General features: G+C 38.1%; 2 protein-coding genes across 10 annotated transcripts in view; both read left to right on the forward strand.

Moving 5' to 3' along the window:
* The window catches only part of LOC118747915 (NAD(+) hydrolase sarm1), a 98,531-nt gene extending 82,109 nt beyond the window's left edge, over positions 1-16,422 (forward strand). For 5 of the 9 annotated variants that reach the window (XM_036482131.1, XM_036482132.1, XM_036482135.1 and 2 more), the window contains 6 exons: positions 3,514-5,409; positions 5,477-5,656; positions 5,741-5,910; positions 9,170-9,369; positions 10,046-11,162; positions 15,911-16,422. In XM_036482131.1, the coding sequence (XP_036338024.1) occupies positions 3,514-5,409; positions 5,477-5,656; positions 5,741-5,910; positions 9,170-9,369; positions 10,046-11,162; positions 15,911-15,995 (3,648 nt within the window). In that variant the 3' untranslated portion in view covers positions 15,996-16,422. Of the gene's footprint in view, positions 1-3,513; positions 5,410-5,476; positions 5,657-5,740; positions 5,911-9,169; positions 9,370-10,045; positions 11,163-14,734; positions 15,184-15,910 lie in introns of those variants that run through there. The other 4 variants (XR_004993999.1, XM_036482133.1, XM_036482139.1 and 1 more) reach the window with 4 other exon arrangements.
* A 373-nt stretch (positions 16,423-16,795) lies between these two features.
* Positions 16,796-18,506, forward strand: LOC118747464. The gene is made up of 3 exons (XM_036481515.1): positions 16,796-17,043; positions 17,111-17,298; positions 17,363-18,506. The coding sequence occupies exons 1-3, from the start codon at positions 16,965-16,967 to the stop codon at positions 18,182-18,184; spliced, it is 1,089 nt and encodes a 362-aa protein (XP_036337408.1). The 5' UTR covers positions 16,796-16,964; the 3' UTR covers positions 18,185-18,506.
* The last annotated feature ends 635 nt before the right edge of the window (positions 18,507-19,141 follow it).

Raw genomic sequence — 19,141 nt, forward strand, 5'->3', positions numbered from 1 at the left:
ATAGATCATTGATATTAAAAATTATTTTCCCAAAGAAAACAAGGGGATACTTGGGCTAATTTGTATGCTTAATTTAAAATAACTGCCCAACACCCAGTTGTTAATTAAAAATAAATACCGAAACAGTAAAAAATTATACACAATAAAATTTAAGAACTCAACAAAATGAGGCGTTACAAACTCTCCGTTAATTACCCATACGTAAGCTGTCAAAACAAGCAAAAAAAAAATATTTCTTTTCTTCCCAAGTCTCTTTGTGTTGTTCACACTTGTGTTCTAAATAAAACTATGTGCAATCTTTGTTGTATATAAAATCCCCATTTTCCCTATTTAATTTTTTATTTTTTTGTACTCAGATGTCTACATATACAAATCATTAACATTCCACGTCAATATGCCGTTGAGTGTGAAGCGCACGCGTAGCTAATCGCAAGAAACTAATTTTTCACTTCTTAACTGACCCATGAAAAGACAATAATAAAGCGGCTTAAATACACACAAGCGTACATATATATATGTATATAATATAGCACAATGTATATAAATAAATTAAATTTCTATTTTTTCGCTACAACAGCAAAATCGCTTGTGTTGACGTATGTTTATGCGGTTCCAAATCGCGCCGCACCGCAACACCGTCGCAGACGCACAAAATCGCGATGGCAAAACGCCTCCTCATATGCTAATTATTACTTTAGCCATACATGATTTGTGTTATATGTTTTATTAACATTTGAAAAAAAAAATGAAAATAAACTGTGCAAAATTTTCTTAGACTGCTTTTCGAAATGCGAAATCCTCCGCGAGCGCGTCGTTTTCTTACACCTGACATTGCACCGTTAAAATGTGTGGAATTTCGTGTGAATAGCGCAGGTGTCCTGACTGCTCAATTTTGCACTTATTTCATTATTTAGCAATTGCAAAAAACAAAAAAGAACTCTCACACACACACTCACTTAATACAACAATAACAAAAATAAACAGCGATCGAAAACAAAAAAAAAACAAAAATAGGAAACACAATTAGTGCCAAAACAAAACAAAATAAAAAATCGAATAGCAAACAAAAAATGTCCCATCATCCACCTTGGCCCGTACGCAAAGGTATTTTCCGCTCGAGCGGCCAATCGGATTTCGTGCCGGCCCGTTCGCCCAGCCCCATCGTGGAGATGCCGCTTTCACCACCGCCGATTATAACCAGCAACGGTGGCACGCCCATCAGCCGCTTCTCGCCCACTTGTCCGCTCTCGCCGCCACCACAGCCCATACAAGTGATCGCCGGTCCACCCGGACCACCCATTACCACCGTAATCAATGACAATGTTGCCGCCACGAAGAACTCATCAGTGTCTGCTGCCGGCTCCACCTCCGCCGCCGCTGCATCTAAATCGCAAACGCAGTCATCATCGAAGTCCTCATCTTCATCGAAATCCTCGTCGTCAGCATCGGCCTCAGCGGCGCGTATGTCCGCTTCGTCATCATCATCGTCGTCCTCGTCCTCGTCCTCCTCCGCATCGGCGGGCTCCGCTACTCGATCTGTACGTAAAAATTCTTGTCCACCCTTTCAGCATTTTAGCTCATCGTCGCAAATCGCGTCACTGCCGCCACTGCCACCCCATGCACACATACAAACACAGCAACAACAACAGCAAGCATCTCCACAGTCATCAGCAGGAAATTCTACAACAACAACATTAACCAACATACACAACAACAACAGCTCCACATCCGGTACATATTCGAGTAATCCCAATCTAAGCAGCACTGCAACAGGTGGTGGTGCTATGAAAAATATTCGCGAAATACCCATCGAAGTCGAACAGAATAAGGTACACGAAAACGATTTAGTCAACGGTGTTCAAAAGTTATTTGGGTTGTGTGTGAAAAATGGAAAGAGAAACCTGCCTACACTCATTGCTAATAAAGAAATCCTAAAGGCAACTTTTTCCATACAAAAAATAATATAAATCAAATCAATATAGCCTTTTTACCAGCTTTCGCGGATGATTACTTCGTAGTTGCATTGGCTGAGCGACTAACCTAGTACCTTAAAACCTTATCTGCTTTCAGGGTCGAATGTTGCTTCTGAATCGAATCTGATCAATTTATGTATTTATAGAGTACTTGGAAATCTCCATTCGATTCTAATTTCAATACGGGCTGGGCATTCGAAATGAAACTGTTTGCGGGTTACATATTTTCTCAATCCCTATTTTTTTGAAACTCTACAAACCCCTTTGGCTCCTTGTCAGACCTCATATGGTCCATAATATATTTGGATTTCATGTTTCTTTGTGCCTGTTTCTATTGAAATTGATTATGAAGAAATCGTCGTTTTTTTCTCTTCGAATCGCTTCCAGAAGGCTTTACCTTATTTTGGCGAAGACGGGGCAAAAAGTATTCCGTCGTCGCAACCTCTTGAAGTGAGCAAGTAGTTTATCATGTCATGGTTTGGATCAGAGCCAGTTGTTTGTACCACCAATTGTAGATTGAAACCAACAGGCTGTCGATATCGACCATTCTTCAACGAGTTCACCTATTTTCGGACTGAGGCCACAACAGCCAAAACCATATACGCTAACGACCCTACAGCCATTTGGAGTTATTCTGTAAATCTATTCTTGCAAGAGCCGGATACACGCTGAAAAAGTTTCCAAGTATCCTTTTAAATGGGGGTTCTTGTGCCTGCGGCAGTACCTTTTGAAATTCAAGTCAAATTTGTAGGTAATTTCCATCTTCATTATTTACAGAGCCCTGGTTTTAAGTGAGTCGTAAGAATTACAGATTTTTCTGGTAATCCTATAAGATCACGTTTGAGTCCACCTATGTCCACCGCGTAAAGCATTTTTGAGGTTAGTCCAGGCCATTGGAACCAGAGTTTCCTAATAGACCAGCGCCCCAAATGGAACTATAGGTCTGACTAAAACATTCATTAGGCTGCATGGAGGGCCCCGCGGTCTTCCTTGTTCACTACTCAATTATCAGCCTCAAATTAAATTTGGATTTTAGAATAACTCCAATACATATCACCCTGTGCAAGAGACCCCTTTTATATAGTGAACAATTATAGCCTAGAAAACGTACTCCTCCCTCTGAGGAGCCGGGGAGCCACTCACTGCATATTGGGGCTTGCTTTGGGAGCCTAATTCGGCGTTAATGGCTCTGCTTCTTAACAAAGATACTAGAGTGGGGTGCTCTCTCTATCTGCGTTTGTTCAGTTCTTTTACTGAAAATAACTATAACCAAAATAAGGGTTGAGTGCGACGTTTTAACCTTTTCCATAGGAGTTGTTCTCTTCATCCTGTGTACATAAGTTTGTAATATAATGCGTTTCCATCCGATGTGCCATTAACTTTGTCACGAACTTGTAATTGTTTTACATTACTTTTTTCCTCTACTTTTTGTTAACTCTTCCTTCCTCAAAGCTATCAAACCTTTATGTAAAAACTCGATAACATTTACGCAGCTACTTATACGTATATTAACGCATATCACTTCTCTTTCCCGTTGCAGGAAGCCCTTTCGCTACGCACTGGCGATATTACTCAACAGGCTAGCAATAATGTGGCCGCCGCCAGTATTAAAGTGCAAAGTGACACCTTCTCCGCCGACAAGAAAGCCATCTCACAATCGCAGCAATCACAGACGATGACCTCGAACGGCATCATTAGCCAGGAGAAGCACGTCTCGTCCGCATCGCAAGCGAATTACACAATGACGCATAAAGGCGTTTCCAGTTCGGGCAGCAGCATGATTTCCACCTCCTCGCAAATGTCCGCCACCAATGGCGCACTCATCAAGCTGCACGATCTTAAGTTGGACGACTTGAAAGCGCTGACGTCCGGTAGCGGTCAGCGTGAAATCGAGCAGGCAATTGCCAAGTATTCCGGTGTATTGCAGTCATTCGTGCACACGCTGGAAGATTCCAAGGCTGCACAGGAGAAATCCATGTATTTGGAAAAGATCAATGAAGTTATGCAGCGCGCCTGGGCTGTGCCCACACATGGACATGAGCTCGGCTACAGTTTGTGCAATTCGTTGCGAAAAAATGGCGGTCTGGATTTGCTCATGAAGAACTGCGTGCAGGGCGATGAGAAAACCATCTTCTCTTCGGCCAAGTTGCTGGAGCAGTGCCTCACCACAGAGAATCGCACACATGTCGTGGACAATGGACTCGATAAAGTGGTGCATGTGGCTTGCAAGTGCACGAGGAATACCGAATATTCGCGCGTGGGTACCGGCATACTGGAACATCTATTTAAACACTCGGAAGGCACGTGCTCAGATGTCATCAAATTGGGTGGCTTGGATGCCGTACTATTCGAATGTCGTACAAGTGATGTGGAAACTCTGAGACATTGCGCAAGTGCCTTAGCCAATTTGTCTTTGTATGGTGGCGCCGAAAATCAAGAGGAAATGATCTCACGCCAAGTGCCCATGTGGCTGTTCCCGTTGGCCTTCCACGATGACGACAACATCAAGTACTATGCCTGCCTTGCGATCGCGGTGCTAGTCGCCAATAAGGAAATCGAAGCTGAAGTCATCAAGACGGGTTGCCTCGACTTGGTGGAGCCCTTCGTCACCACACACGACCCCTCAGAGTTCGCACGTTCAAATCTGGCGCACGCGCACGGCCAGAGCAAACATTGGCTGGAACGTTTGGTGCCAGTGCTTAGTTCGAATCGCGAGGAAGCGCGCAATTTAGCTGCCTTCCATTTCTGCATGGAAGCGGGCATTAAGCGCGGTCAGGGCAACACTGAAATATTTCATGAAATCGGCGCGATCGAAGCGCTCAAGACTGTAGCTAGTTGCCCCAATGCAATTGCCTCAAAGTTTGCGGCGCAAGCGCTACGGCTAATCGGCGAAACCGTGCCGCACAAACTGTCACAGCAAGTGCCACTGTGGTCTGTCGAAGACGTCCAAGAGTGGGTGAAGCAAATCAACTTCGGACAGTTTGTGAAACAATTTGAAGAATCCCAGGTAGATGGCGATCTGCTGCTCAAGCTCAACGAGGACAATCTACGCGATGACATTGGTATCGCTAATGGCATTCTGCTGAAACGTTTCGAGCGCGAGCTGCAAAATCTCAAACGCATGGCTGACTACTCCTCCAAGGACACAGCGAGAATGCATCAGTTCTTGGCCGAAATCGGGCCGGAATACTGCACCTACACATATGCAATGCTGCATGCAGGCATAGATCGAAACTCGTTGCCACAGCTGAATGAAGATATGTTAATCGCGGAGTGTGGCATCAAAAATTCGATACATCGGCTGCGCATTCTGAATGCAGTCAAGAACCTGGAAAACTCATTGCCCAGCTCATCGGAAGAGAATATGGCGAAAACGTTGGATGTCTTCGTGAGCTATCGGCGCTCGAATGGCTCGCAATTGGCAAGCTTGTTGAAGGTAGGTTTTGGCGAGTGTGCGAAAATACCACGAAAATTGATTGAATATTTTGACATCTCGCTTTCAGGTGCACTTGCAGCTCCGCGGCTTCTCGGTGTTCATCGATGTTGAGCGCCTGGAAGCGGGCAAATTCGATAACGGACTGTTGAACAGTATTCGCCAGGCGAAGAATTTCGTTTTAGTATTAACACCAAATGCGCTGCAGCGTTGCTTAGACGACGAAGAAGGCAAGGATTGGGTGCATCGTGTAAGTAGCCACAGTCACCACGATTTGTATTTGGCTTGGATCAAATTGCTTAGTGATTTTTTGTTTTTGTTGTTGTTGACGCAGGAAATCGTAGCGGCCTTGAAATCAAATTGCAATATTATTCCAATAATCGATCAACAATTTATGTGGCCAGAACCCGATCGATTGCCCGAAGACATGCGCAGCGTTTGTCATTTCAATGGTGTCACCTGGATACATGACTATCAGGATGCCTGCATCGATAAACTAGAGAGGTAAATAGCGTGGATAGGGATACGTGTGTTTGTATTCATTTGACGTATTTTCGTGGAAGCACTGAGTAGTTTTAAAAATTAAGTTTTTAATTTCGCTGTGAGGTTATGTGCAAAGCCGAACGATATTCCCTAAATTTTTTTGCTTGCACTGAATAATAACAACGAGTGTATACTTAATTAGTTTATACAAACTACATACTATTTTTGTTTGTTCTACACTTTTTCTCGATTTACCAATTCATTTCACTGCTACACCAGATGGATATCATTATAAATTTCCAGTAGCGGATTAATGCGCTTGCGGCTCAAAAATTTACGCCGGCTTTTGTCCGAAAGGTATTTCATAATTTCTTTAGCCTCTACTCTTTCATTCTCTTCTAAAATATTAAATTTCACAATCTTGTCGCTGTGGTAAAAATCTGAGCGGTCATTATAGCACTCTTAATTTCATGAAAATTTTATAATAATCTGCATAATCAGAGATGCCGTGATATGGTCATTGAAATAACTGTATATTTTAACTACCTAGTGTATGCGCCGCTTTTTAGTTCAAGATTTGCTGCAAGCTAAATTATTTAAGAAGTTTAAAATTTCTTATCATTTCTCCATTTTCCCATGCATGGTATGAAGAACTCGGAACTCAAAAACTCAGATCTTGCACATCTCATTAAAAAAAATAATGGAATTTCGAAAAAAAAAATTTAATTCAGCGCCGAAGACCCAAAATAAAAACGATTGGCCTAACTAACACACCAAAGTACATTTTCATCACATATATACATTCTTAAGTATTCATTAGACTAGTAGAGAAGCTAGATGTGCATGCGTGGCTTCTTCAAATATTCATTCGTCTAAAATATAGTTTTAACGAAAAAGTAAAATTTAATGAAATAAGTTCAGTCACTAAAAAAAAATGGAAACCGTGGTACTTAAGTAAATAATCTCGAACCAATACGGGTGAATTATGAATTCGACCCACTTCAGTGGAAGGCATATCTGAAAACAATAAGAGGACCCCGAACATATCCTCAGCCTGAAGATAAGATTTTCCCCTGGGGAGCCGAGATAAACTCTCTTGCACTGTGGTATTTTCTCTGTCACTTATGTACAGTAACCTCTTAACTCCTTGAAAATTATACAGAAAAGAAAATTGATTTTAAATTTCGTCTCGAAGAGGAAGAGCTAAAACTCTTCTGATGCTCTGGCTGAAAATTTTTCGATCACCTAATGGGACCAGAACTAATTATACTGTAGGGAAATTTTCAAGTTTTGAAACTACACAAGAAAACGCGGAAACACGTGAACTTATTAAATTCGGAAACATCATCGTGTACTACTACTATGAAGTGTTGGGTTGGGGGAACCAGAACTGAAAATGGATATGCTTCGGCATTGCACTTAGAATCCTCTTCGAAAAGGAGGATATAAAATACCATTTTCAGCTCTGTAGTTGGTTTTGCATGTAAAATGTATAACCAGTGTTCAAATGGTAGATCTGAAATTTTCTTCAAAGCAGGGACGATCAGAGAGAGCTTTCGCCCTGTGCACATCAATACAAACTGTATCGAAAGCTTAAACAAGATTTGCTCGCGGACGTTGAATAGAAAATCAGTGTAGTACAGGCATCAAGAAGGGCGATGCGAGCTTTTATTCCGTGCCTGTCCATATAAACAATCACAAGCAAAAAATGTGCCGCGGGAGAGACTTTTTAAAACTTGATAAATACTATATTTGGAGCAGTGATGCACAGAGCGAGCTTTTACTCCGTGCGTGTCCCGCGAGCGCTGTTTTGCGCATCACTGATTTGGACGCACACTGAATAAAAGCTCTCTTTGATCGCATCTGGTATAAAATGGATTAAAAGCTCAAACTAAAAGTTCCATCACAGTTTATTCTTCCGAAGTATTCGACCACCAAAAAAACTGAGATGTATTTTTTTATCTATGGACGCTTAGGGCGGGCATAAATTAAACAAAGCAAATGTTTACCATTTTTTAATTATTTATTCTAGCACATTAAACTATTCATACTTATGACTATAATTAATCATATTTCAAGATTTGTTAAATTCATGTATTTTACGAAGTTTAGATTTACATTTTTTTAATTAAATTCAATTCACCATACTTTTATTAGTAGTTTTTTAGTAAATTAAACTGATCATTCGCATGGTTCATTTACACAAATTAACTGGTAATTAGATGCAATAAAAAATCACATAACTAGTCGCTTGGGGTCCACGAAGGACAAAAGAGCCAATGATGGACAATGAACGAAAAACAAAATGGAAAGTTTAGAAGGGTATCACATAGGTCTGCAGTTTATTTTTATTAAGAAAAAAGATTCCATGTAATGAAGTATTAAATATTAATGATCATTAAATGCACATTTTGATACCATTTTAAAAAGCAAGAAACATATAGACGACTGGTTTTAAACAAAAAAGGCAATCAATTGGTTTATCAGAATCTAACGGAAGTGAATGAAAAACTAGCACAAATAAATAAATAAAATTAACGATTAGTTTCAGAGTTGTTTGAACCTCAATAAAATAATACCGTGCGTGACGTCTGGATTTTGTAAAATTTATTTAAAATATTTATCGGCTCTTGTAGATTTTTTGACGCTGAATCCAAATCTGCAGAATTTTTCTAGCACGTCAGAAGATATCCTAACCTCAAAGTGCCAAAAACTTGGTTTTTCGCGATATTTGAGGTTATATTATGAAAATACAATTTTTTTGCTCATTTCTACTTAGGGCAACATTTAGTATTACTCTTCCGCTTTAAATTTCATTTTCGCTTGTTGCGATTCGATTTTTCTTTCTCGAGATATGCCAATGTTTTAATGTCCAAGTTTTGGTGCTTTTTGAAATGTAAAAGTTGGCAACACTGCTTTGAAGGTTCAAAGATATGATTAATTAAAAAAATTATGTAAAAAATTCAATGCAATGTGGAATAACAATATGGGTATCAAATCAAAGAGAAAATTCTGTAGAGTTTTTGTGTGTAAAATTGGCTGTCGCACGGTGTTATTAGCCTTAAGGATGAGTGTACATTTGCTTTCGATGTTTGGGCAGATTTATAAATTTTTACTTCAATTAACGAAATTGCACGTCAATGCACTTTCTTCACACATACTCGTATCTACTCAAAATACATATATTGTTATGTTTATCATTCAAATTTTTCAAACTTGCTCAATAACGTTTTTTTTCTTTTCTTTTGGTTCTTCTCCTTTCATTTCTTCATTCATTTAGATTCATGCGTGGTGAAAAGAATTTGGATCGGCTTGTAGGCATACCCAGCACACCCGGTTCGGTGAGCTACCAAAGAATGCACAGCAACGATTCCGACTATCAGCAGAGTGTAGGCGGCGGCAGTGTCGTCGGTGGCAGTGGCAGTGGTGTTGTATGTGGCAGCGGCGGCGCCGGTGGTGCGGCGAATGGCAGCGGACAAGGTGGGGCACAACAAAATACGACTACAACTACAAATACAACCAATACGAATACATAGTGAGGGGTGATCCAGCGCGTTGAAATACAAAATGCAAAATGCGAAAGACGATGATAGCCTGGATTGCCCCGCAATATGAAATCATGCATATATACAGATGATAAAAAACGAGTTTGAAGAAAACAGAAAGTTATCATAAAAAAAAAAATATGATCGCAAATGGTTGACGATAATTGATGAATGCTTATGATCGTAGTAATGATTATGTGTAGATAGCAAACTCTTCGAATATTCACCTACATATACAAGCTTATAGTAATTTATTTGATAGCTATTAATTTAGGCTAAAAGTTAGTAAGAAAAGGTGAACAGAAAAAGCAAAAAAAAAAACGGAACCCCAAACCCAACTCCAACTTCCTTAACTCGAACTTAACTTAATTCTATTTACACCTTTACCTAAATATTCGATTACTCATAAAATTATTAGAGTTAAAATTTAAAAAAAAAAATTTTCTTAAAGCGTACATATAAATATATATGTACATACATATGTATATTAGGTCTAGCAGTCGTTTAAACAGTAGTTTCTATGCTCCCCACCTTCTTCTACAAAACCAATTCTAAAAAGCAAATTTTTAATGATCGTTCATATTTAATTAACACTAATTACAAACTAGCAGCTAATCACCAGGCAAATAGATACCGGCAATCTCCCTCACCGGCCAGACAGCGCGGGCCCCTCGGCAGCAACGGCCAGCTGAGCATGTTCGGGCGTGGTTCGAAGCGCAACAACATACTTCCGCCCTACCGCACCCAGCAAACGTCGGCACAGCAGAAGGCGTTGCCACTCATAGGTGGCTCCATGCAAAATGTGTCGCCATACAGCTACCGCACGCCACGCCGTAGCTCAGCCGGCGGTATTACCAATGCCAACGGCAGCGGCGGCGGCAGCAACAATAACATAAACAGTTCGGCGGCAGGTGGCGCTGCAAATTATCGCAGTCATAGTGTCGACGGCTTGTTGGACACCACCGACGGCTCGGACGACCCCGATGACCGTATTGCAGAGATGGCGGCGCTGGTCGCTGCCGGCAGCACAGCGCTCACCAACGCCAGTTCGACGAGCACACTGCAGCCCGGCAACGATTACGCCTCGTCGGTGGGTTCACTCGCCGAACTTGGCGAATCGGTGGTAGAAGTGGTGGCGAGACGTGAAAAATCAACGAATGCAGCGCCGCCCAATCCGCAACACCGCAAATCGCGCTCACTTGATCATTTTCTGGACGAGAAAACATTGGCGGTTATTACGATGCCACCCATCGCACCCATGGAGGGTACGCAGAGCATGCAAAATCTTGCCACGCCCATAACGCCCGATCTGAATCGGGGCATGCGCACACAACCGATGCCGCAACGCGCTGGCAGCGTGCACCGCGAATCGTCGTCCAACTCTAGTGCGGCCACCACGCCCGAACGCAACGTCGTGCGGAAACATCATCACGCGGTGCCGATTATACGACGTAGTCCCGAGGGTATCAGCTCAACGGAGGATGAGCGCGAGGACTCACAATCGTTGCGCAGCAGTGGCACCTCATGCGGCAGCATGCTGAGAGCGCAGACGCGCGCATCGGCGCATACGCATCGCGGTAGTCAGAATAGTGGCAAGACTTCCACAACATCGTTGGGTAGCAGCAATGCGGCAGGAAATACCCACCACCACAACAACAGCAGCAACAACGCAAACAATAAAACTATTCTGAATCGAACAATTAAAAAAGTTCGTTCGCTGATGAAAAAGTAAGCATCCCACCCACACACACAAACACACACACACACAAACAAAATTAATACTCGTTTGTCAGTCAGTCCAAGTGCATACATATATACAGCAAATCAATCGAAATCGCCATTTACGATCGCACAATGTCTTTGAATAGAAGCTATATGTGTATGAGTCGAAAACAACAGTGTGTGTTAGCATAATGTCCGACCAATCAGCAATTACATACTTAGCTTGTCTCGCTCTATGTTTGTCTCATCTAATCCAAATGCTTCATCTTATTTTTCAAGTCGCATTGTAACATACAAACTATTGCATAATTGTTTCCCACTTGTAAATATTATATCCATCACGCCGTGCTTACGTTCGTTTTGCGTCCATAACTTGTATCTACTTAGCTTAGTTATTTTTAAGACAACATTAATTGTAGTACTGTGGTTCCAATATTCTTGGATGGCAGGTTAAGTCCTTTTCCATCGTTACTTTCCAAACAAGCAGCCGAGTTTTTCATCACTTAAGCAGAGGCATGAAACAACAATGGTCTGGTCTAAAGCTCAGAGCTCTGTTGAAGATTTGTTTTTCTTTTAGGAGAATGTAAGCCTCCCAGTCGGCAAAATGCATAGCAGTTCTAAGAAACACTTTTATGAAGAACCTTTTCAATAAGACCTTCAATTTGGAAGCTGTTTTAAAAGACCAGCCAATAGCAGAGAAGATGTGTTTCCAAAGCAACGGAACAGAAGTAAAAAAAAAATATATATATCTGATAATTTCACATCAATTTTCGCCGTCTAAGGCAAGCTAAGTAAATCTGAAGGCCTTGGAACACTAGCCATTCCATCAAAATAAGAAGGAGTAGATAAGAGAGCAAGGAAGGCCTATGGCTTCAACAGATCCAAATGAGGGCTCACCGTAGGCCCTATTTTTCCGACTGGGTTATTATAACCAGGAAACTGTCTGGGTGTTGTCAATGAAACTTTACTAGTTGCGTATTAAGCATCAGAGCAGTTTTCTAAATAATCTATCTAGCGGGGACGATCACGTCGTCGGAGCTCGGTTTTTTCTACGCTAAGAGCAATCTAAGTTCTTTTAAGGCAAATCTCGGTTAAGCGAACTCGTGCGGCGCCTAAAAAAAAAGTGTTGCCTACTATAGCTCATAACAATTTTTTTTTTAGTTTTCAGTAAAAATCGTAGTTCAACTCATTTTCATACCATATTCATCAGTTATTCTACTCATAGTCACAACTTTTACTCGCTCTCTCACATACACAACTGTACCTATACACTTACTTACTATACTATACACCTACTGCTAAAATCAAAAATGGTGATGGTTGCCTGCTAAGCTTTTCTCGACTACTGTGAACTATTTTTTATTTAAAATCTTCTCTAAACTCTGCTATATTTAATCTCTTGCCCTAAGCAAAGAATAAATTTCAAATAACTCCTTGCTTTCCCTTTTGAGCCACAAACACAACAGAGCATCTATTCCCAGTTTGGCTGAGTTAATCCAATTTCCACCATTTATTCACGCTCTTTCTTTATCTAACAACTAATTGCTCGTAAGTACGAGGTCCACACAAAGAATTGCGTTACTGCGCGCATGCGCCCAAACGCCCTCAGCATTCCTCGCATATTTCATACCGAGAAGTTTCAAATTGAATGAAAGTCGGGAACTTGGCTGACAGTTTGATTGCCTGAAACAATTAACAAACTTGGCACTTTGCACATTCGAGCGATTAATAGCAGAACTAACTGTGAGAAGTATCTATTTGCCTTGTGATTAGTAACGTTAGATCGATATTGAATGATAACGGAATGCTTTTGTTTGAAAAAAAAAATATAACTCTCTAATAACAAGTTAGTTTTAGAGCTTAACATCGGCACTATCCGAGGTAATTTAAATATATAAGATGAACGAAAAAAAAAATACTAAAAAATATGAACTTTTCTCGGAACAATTTGATCAAAAAAAAAAAATTACGCATATTAAGTTAGTCAGCAGGGAAAAATCCATTCTCATTTCTACTCCTTCTCTCAATTTGCTTTTAATTAGTTATTTTTGTAAATATCCATATATATATGTACCGTCCGTTTGTCAAGAACCAGCCTCTTTATTTTACCTACAAATTTATGTAGGTAATAACTGTCTGAATAAACTAAAATAAAAACACATTTTTTTTTTGCATAAATTCAATGAATTTTTTGCTACTTAATACAAACAAATGTAGGCCTTAAATACGAGTAAGTTCAATGGACTTAACTGAAAAAGTTTAATATATTATTAACAGTTAAATTATAAAAAAAAAATATAAATATTTTACATTAAAAAGATAACTCTATAAGTGATATTTTTTCTATAAACTTAAATTAACAAATATTGTATAATGAATTTTAATTTAAACAAACATTATGAATGTCTAAAATTAATAACTTTAAAAAATAATGTTGTTTAGAAAAACATAACCAATGTTTTATTGCAAAATACTATTGGCTTTAAGTGAAAATAAAACAGAAAATATAAAAAACAAACATAAAGTTTTGCAATTATTTAAAACAGAAAACCGTTTAAAGTTAAATATTTGAAAAAAAGAAAGAGGTGCACTTTTTTCTCTTCACACAGCTTTCGCTACGCTAACAGCTTCAGGTATGCCAACAGGTTTTAGAAAAATTAAAAGTAATTTAATGTTACGTGTTTTTGAATTTTTTTTAATGCATTTTGTAAACATTACTGTCGTCTTTGTGGCTTTGTTTTAACATTAAAAAGTTTTAATTTTGCTCTGGAGTGATATTTATGTTTCAAAATTGTTTCAAATATCGATCGGTTGTGAGAGAATATTGCATTTATAATCGATTTAACTCGGATTTTCAAGCTAAGGTTTTTTTTTTAATTTAAGGCGTTTTTTTAATAACTAATATTTTTTGGATTTTTTTTTTTATTTTCTTACATAAGTATTTTTCTGCATTTTTGGAAAACGGAAGTTGTTTTTTAAACCCTTTGAAGTTTGTCTTAAGTAAACTCAGAATTACAAAAATATTAAATTGCTTACAGAAAATTGGGAAAAAATAAAAACTTTTAAAAAATTTACAAAGTTTCAAGATTTTTTTTTTTTTAGATAAGCATGATTTTCTAATAAATTAAAAAATTATTAAGAAAGATTGCGTTAGGGCGCGCGAAATTGGAAAACTCAAAAATATTTTTCGTACAAAATTTGACAGTTCAGCAAAAGTTCCGCGATTTTTGAGAATTTCGTACAAGGCAGAAAATTTTTTTAATACAGATTTTAGAACAGCCTACGCTTCTAGTTATTTATTTTTTCCTTTCATTTGTATTTCCATCATATATTGCTTTTTCTATATATCTATTTATCTGCCAACTATTGCATATCTCGTGTTCTACCTTGTTTCTTGCTTATTAAAGAAAAATAATAATTACCGTTGTATTTGTTTCCACAATTTCTTGCATTTCCCGCTACAACAATTCGCTTGTTACTCAATTTTGTAATTTTCCAATTTTCCATTAATTCTTTATCTTCATAACTAATAATTTTCACATCTTTTGTTTCGTCTTTTTTTATTTATTTATTCGTAGACCATAAGAGAGCATCAACTACTTCTTCTTGTTGCGCCTATTGCCTGAAATCGTCGTGCACGTTCACGCCCATTTCAACAATGTGTCTGTCTCCTACGCAACAGCATCCCAGTGTCACCTAAATTGGACATCCATAACTCTACCGTGGACTGTTGTTTAAAAACGCATACATAAAAGCTCTTAAGCCCAAATGTCTCATGCAAACGCAAAAAGCGCTACTACATGCCACTAGTAACCAGTAGCTATCCGAAATATTGGCCATTACTAACCACATTGTTAGCGATTGCTGCATTGCGAGATGTCTTTGAGCATAAACTGCGTTTTCTTTAAATGTATTTTGTATTAATTAGCTGTAAAATTTGTACTTTTAAGCACACTGACCACTTTTTACTATCTAAATATTTATTAATCTTCCAATCACTTTTCCAAAAAAAAAAAAAAAAAACGCCTAAATAAAGTAAGCACGACATTAACGAAAATTTAATTTTAAATCTATATTTTATTTAAATATAATTTTTTTTTTATGATAATCAGGCTTTCTTCTGTTTTTACACACATATTACACCGTGCGACAGTCAATTTTACACACGAAATGATCAATATACCTATTCACAAAACTGGGTGCCAAATATGGCTAAACTGCGTTTTTAATTTTGCTCTGTGGTGTTAAGATTTTTTTTTAAAAGGGCTTTGAAATTTCTAGAATATGATTGAATAAAAAATGCAACATATATTTTTTAAAAATAAATATTGGAAATTTCCAAGGATATTCAAGGATAAAGTTTTAAACGAACATTTTCAACATTTATTCGTCCTGGTGCAACAAAAAATTAAATTTGTTTCTATTCTACAGAATTTTTCCTTTTAAGTGATACCCTTATTGTTACTCTACAATGCACCAAATCTTTTAAATAATTATTTTATTCAATCATATCATAGAAATTTCAAAGTCCTTTACAAAAATACAAAATTAAAAACGCACTTATTCTACTATGTACATATATTTGGCTCCTAGTTTTGCGAATATATTTTATTTTTTCGTTTGTTTTAAAAATTTTTAGCTTTTGTCGCACGGTGTTATTAATTCTCTTCCAAGTCAAAAAAAAAAAAAACGAAAAAAATACCAAATGTAAGAACTAATTTTGTTGTATTTATTCTGTTATTGCACGCATTTAGTAACGACTTAGAAGCTGACGATATACCAGGGTTAATTTTAACAAAAGCAACGAGACCCGCCTCCGAAAGAATTTTGGTTTGGTAGTTTTTAAAGGTATATTAAAGCCAAACCTGGCGTAAAAATAAAGATTACAGCGGCGAATGGCAAGCGCAAGGGGATGCAGGTGGCCAATTTTTTAAATTTGCAAAACTTTGGAGCGAGAGACTTTCGTCACTTTTGACTTCCAGATCAAAGTAATTGCTAAGCACTCGAGCTCCAAGGAAGGCGCAGAACTAAAGGAATTATATGGATCCTGGCTTTTATCGACGGAGAAAACGAGTAGGGTTAGCTTTAAACTAAAAAAAAAAATCTATGTAATCAAGTTAATCTAACTAATGATACATATATGTAGGTACTATTTTAAATACGTAATTGATCACAGTTTTATGAATAGCATAAGATTTTGGAAAAGTATTGTTATTATTTTACTAAGAATACAACGAATCGAAATAAAAGTTGGAAGTATTATGTCGATATTTGGACTTTAGTTGACTTCATCGATTTTTGGGCACGTAAGTTTAATTAATTAACGGTTTTACCCTCCTTTCTGCGTCCAATGGGGCGCAGTCCGCATGACGTACGCAACATTTTTTTTCGAAGTAATTCAAAACACATTTTACAATTTTCTGTTTTTGTTCATAATTGTAGAAGCAACTAGTGCTCATATGCATGACATCGGTCCAGTCTAGGCGCCAGCAAAACTTCAATTTCGTCTTCTTCTTCATAAATGTAGAATACGCCAAAACACCTATTGGACCTAATATGCAAGAAATCGATTCAGTATATTATTTTATTCCACATATGGCAACACCAACAGTATTTTTCTATACTCCCTCTTTCATTACTTTTGTTTTGCTCCCAATATTTGGTACATTTTGATTCAATTAACTGCGTTAGCAAATTATAATTAAATAAAAGATTTAAGTGCATGATTCAATAGTTGTTGATACGCCTTAATTTAAGCGCAATAAAATCAAGTTATTTTTAAAACAAAGCTGCTGTTGCCAAACTGACATGCATCCTCGACTTGGTCCAAAACGTACACTACCCGAAGGCACCGAGGAGGAAGCGGTTGAACTTAATAAACTTTATGGTATTTCAAGTGCTCTATTTAGTGCTTCAGCTAGTTCATATAGAAGCTCATAACACTTTTATTTTAGATGACTTACGCACAAAACTCTCCTTGTCACGTACTGACCGTTTAGCAGGCCGTGCGTTGGGTGCTTGGGACCCTGACGAGAAGGCCGTGCAGGTGCTACGGAAGGATGGAAAATTTGGCAATTTCGGCTACAGTCATAGCGGTCAATTCTATTTGGAAAATTATGAAGCCTTATTTTTGTTAGAAATGGTAATATAGCAGTTAATAATTCACACTCTAGCTCCTAATCTTACACACACATATTTACCTATAGAACCGCTTGCAATTGGAGTACCACTCAAAGATAATGTCTGTGGAACAAGGTTATTTGCTACTATTAGGCGAGGCACCTAACACTAAATTTAGCGAATATCTTGTTTATTCTCATCTCACGCGTATTGGTTTTATTTTGGTGCGCCACCAAAATGTCGCCTATTACGACAATGTTGAGCCTACGGAAGTGGATTGCGCATGGGCGCTCGCATTGAGCGTTATCAATAATCGCGCGATCCCAGAAAATGTAAAGAAATCTCCACACTTTGTCAAAGTCAAAATGCAAATGAAACACATAAAAGATTGCATTATGAAGCAGGAAGAACTAGAGCAAAAAGAAGTGGTGGACGACGAGTCGTTGCCGCCAGTGAACTTCGATCGTAAAATGGCATCAACGGGAAAACGAAAAAATGTGAGTGATGAAGTGGAAAACCCTACGGAAGCCAAGCGAAGATGTTTTGAGATTGCTGCTAAGCAACGAAGTTTTCTAGATTGTCTTAAGGATGAGCCCGAGTACAAGCAGTTTGAAGAGAGTTTCGCCAAAATTGATATTATAAAAATGAGGAGCTCTACAGAGAGTGCAGAAGATGAGATAAGGAATTTGCAGATTATTTTCGATTTGTATCTGCATAATGATGGATTTAAAAAGAGCGCACCGAAACCACCAACATTTCGATTAATTATATTAGGTGTAAATGACGCATTTCCAACGCATGCGGAAATATCACAAGCATATAATTTGCAGAAGTACCCAGTGCCGCTTTTAGTAGTTACGGTGGGAGAATCCAAGCAAGTGCAGGCATTCTTGTATTATTTTAGTTGATAAGGTGTTATTTTCAGCTGTTATTCACTTCTAAACTAATTTATATTGTTAAAACTACATATTTTAATGAAATAGAATCCTACCTAGATGGTTGGTTGATATGGCGTCGCTACGTATTTTATTAGCCTTTTTGTTTTTACGGGGTAGGTTAAATGGCGCTTATTAAATGATTGCATTAGCTCCACTTATGTACATATATGTATATACACTAAACTATTTTCGGACACTAGATTCTTTAAAAATATACGTGCGAATAAATTTTCCCGAAAACTACTTCCGGTTAACAAACAACGAACTCCCGCTTTTTTCCAAACGCATCGCGGCAGAGTGGCAGCACCAATCAGCTGTTGTAGGGTTGCATTTGGTTTGTTCTCACTTGTTACCAAATTCTACTAGTGTTGGAAAACTATCGATAGTGTATACATTCGATTGTCTCGATAGTGATAGTAAAAAATATACGATACTATCGAAAGCTTTCTTCCATATGGTGAGATTTAACACTAATGCCATGTTTCACCAATCAATTTTAAAATGTATCAAATTTAAAATAGCACAACATCAAAAAAAAATTTGTCATTTGAAATTATAACGGCCTGACAAATTTAAAATTGATTGGTGAAACTGGGCATAACATTTTGTAAATAGACAAATTTGATTCCATTTTTTATGGCCTAAGAAAAATTTGGCATGTGATATGACAGATCCCATCGCCTGTCAATTTCTTCGTTTCTGATTTTACTACATAAAAAAGATAACAACGGCCAGGAAGAGAGCTTATTCTTAAATAACCCTTTTCGTTAGTACAAAAACTATAAAGATTATTTATATATACAAAAATAGTTTGTGTAAAACGAAATGAGATCGTGTATTTCAATAACACATTATTGATAGATAGCTGCATACTGGCGTTATATCGATTGCTGAGTGGAAGATCGACCTATCTCGAATCGGCAGCTG

The sequence above is a fragment of the Rhagoletis pomonella genome, unplaced genomic scaffold (assembly GCF_013731165.1).
Source record: "Rhagoletis pomonella isolate Grant_MI unplaced genomic scaffold, Rhpom_1.0 Rhpom_scaffold_00012, whole genome shotgun sequence".
Classification (NCBI taxonomy): Eukaryota; Metazoa; Arthropoda; class Insecta; order Diptera; family Tephritidae; genus Rhagoletis; species Rhagoletis pomonella.

What these genes read in the sequence shown, in the direction of transcription:
- LOC118747464 (XM_036481515.1), top strand. Translation starts at nt 16,965, where the DNA reads ATGCATCCTCGACTTGGTCCAAAACGTACACTACCCGAAGGCACCGAG. An exon ending in TGAACTTAATAAACTTTATG is followed by an intron (nt 17,044 to 17,110) that starts GTATTTCAAGTG and finishes CTTTTATTTTAG; the next exon opens with ATGACTTACGCACAAAACTC. An exon ending in CCTTATTTTTGTTAGAAATG is followed by an intron (nt 17,299 to 17,362) that starts GTAATATAGCAG and finishes ATTTACCTATAG; the next exon opens with AACCGCTTGCAATTGGAGTA.